Raw genomic sequence first — 1,073 nt, forward strand, 5'->3', positions numbered from 1 at the left:
CAGACTCAAGGAAGCTCTTCTCAAGCTCAAGCTCCAGATTCAAGTGTGGATTCTATGTTCAAGCAACTCTTGGAATTTCAGGCCAGAAATGAGAAGACCATGATTTATGAGTTCAAGAACATCCATGCAAATATTGATGGGGACTATCCTGACCTCAACAACAAGTACATGCAACTTGCATCTCATCTCAAGGCTTTGGAGAGTCAAGTTGCTTCTATGCCTTCATCCCCCAGGCAGCCAATGGGGTCTCTACCAGGGAAACCAGAAAAGAACCCCAAGGAGTCTTGCAATGTTGTCTTCTCCACTACTTCTCCAGAGATTGAGCTGAGTGATCATGAGAAAGAGGAGGATGAGATTGAAAGACTGGTATTTGGAACTGAGTTTGGGGAAGTTGAGAGATTTGTTGTGGCCACAGCTGAAGCACAGATTATGAAGGACGCTGCCAGGAAGGTTGAAGCAACGAATCTGCAAAGCGCTGAGCACAAGGCTGAGAGACAAGTTGAGAAGAGAGCTGGCAACAAGCTGACAAAGGTTAAGCTAGAGGAAGCCACTGAGATTGAGCTATCACCCTATGATAAGCTCCCTTTCCCCCAAAGAGTTCTCACCAAAGCTCAGAAGAAGGTGCTCTCCAAGTTCAGGAAAGATCTTACTGATGTTGGGGTCAGGCTTCCAGAAATCTCGGGTATGCGTGAAGCTCATGTCCATATGATGCTCATCAAGGACATTCTAGACAACCAAGCTGAAGTGGCCGAGCTTTTGGACATCTCCATTTTGAAGATTGATCCATCAATCCCTCCAAAGTCCCTCCCTAAGCTTGAGTCTCAAGGGATGTTCACCTTGCCTTGCTACCTTGGTAAACTCTCTTTTGATGATGCTCTTGTTGATTCTGGTGCAAGTGTGAATGTGATCTCAATGGAGATGATGAAAAGTCTAGGGATTGAGAGCATGGAGCCAAACCCATCTTCCCTACAGTTTGGAGATTCCTCTTCTACAACCCCTATTGGTATCATCAAGGACTTCCCTTTGAAGATTGGAGCATGCACTGTTCCTATAGACCTCACTGTTCTGAAGAT

General features: G+C 45.7%; 1 protein-coding gene across 1 annotated transcript in view; it reads left to right on the plus strand.

Annotated features, from left to right (window-relative positions):
- The window catches only part of LOC106302475, a 1,785-nt gene that overhangs the window by 200 nt on the left and 512 nt on the right, over positions 1 to 1,073 (plus strand). Inside the window, exons 2-3 of the mRNA XM_013738978.1 lie at positions 4 to 853; positions 935 to 1,062. Coding sequence (XP_013594432.1) covers positions 4 to 853; positions 935 to 1,062 — 978 coding nt within the window. The remainder of the gene's footprint in view (positions 1 to 3; positions 854 to 934; positions 1,063 to 1,073) is intronic.

This window comes from Brassica oleracea, chromosome C7 (genome assembly GCF_000695525.1).
Source record: "Brassica oleracea var. oleracea cultivar TO1000 chromosome C7, BOL, whole genome shotgun sequence".
NCBI lineage: Eukaryota > Viridiplantae > Streptophyta > Magnoliopsida > Brassicales > Brassicaceae > Brassica > Brassica oleracea.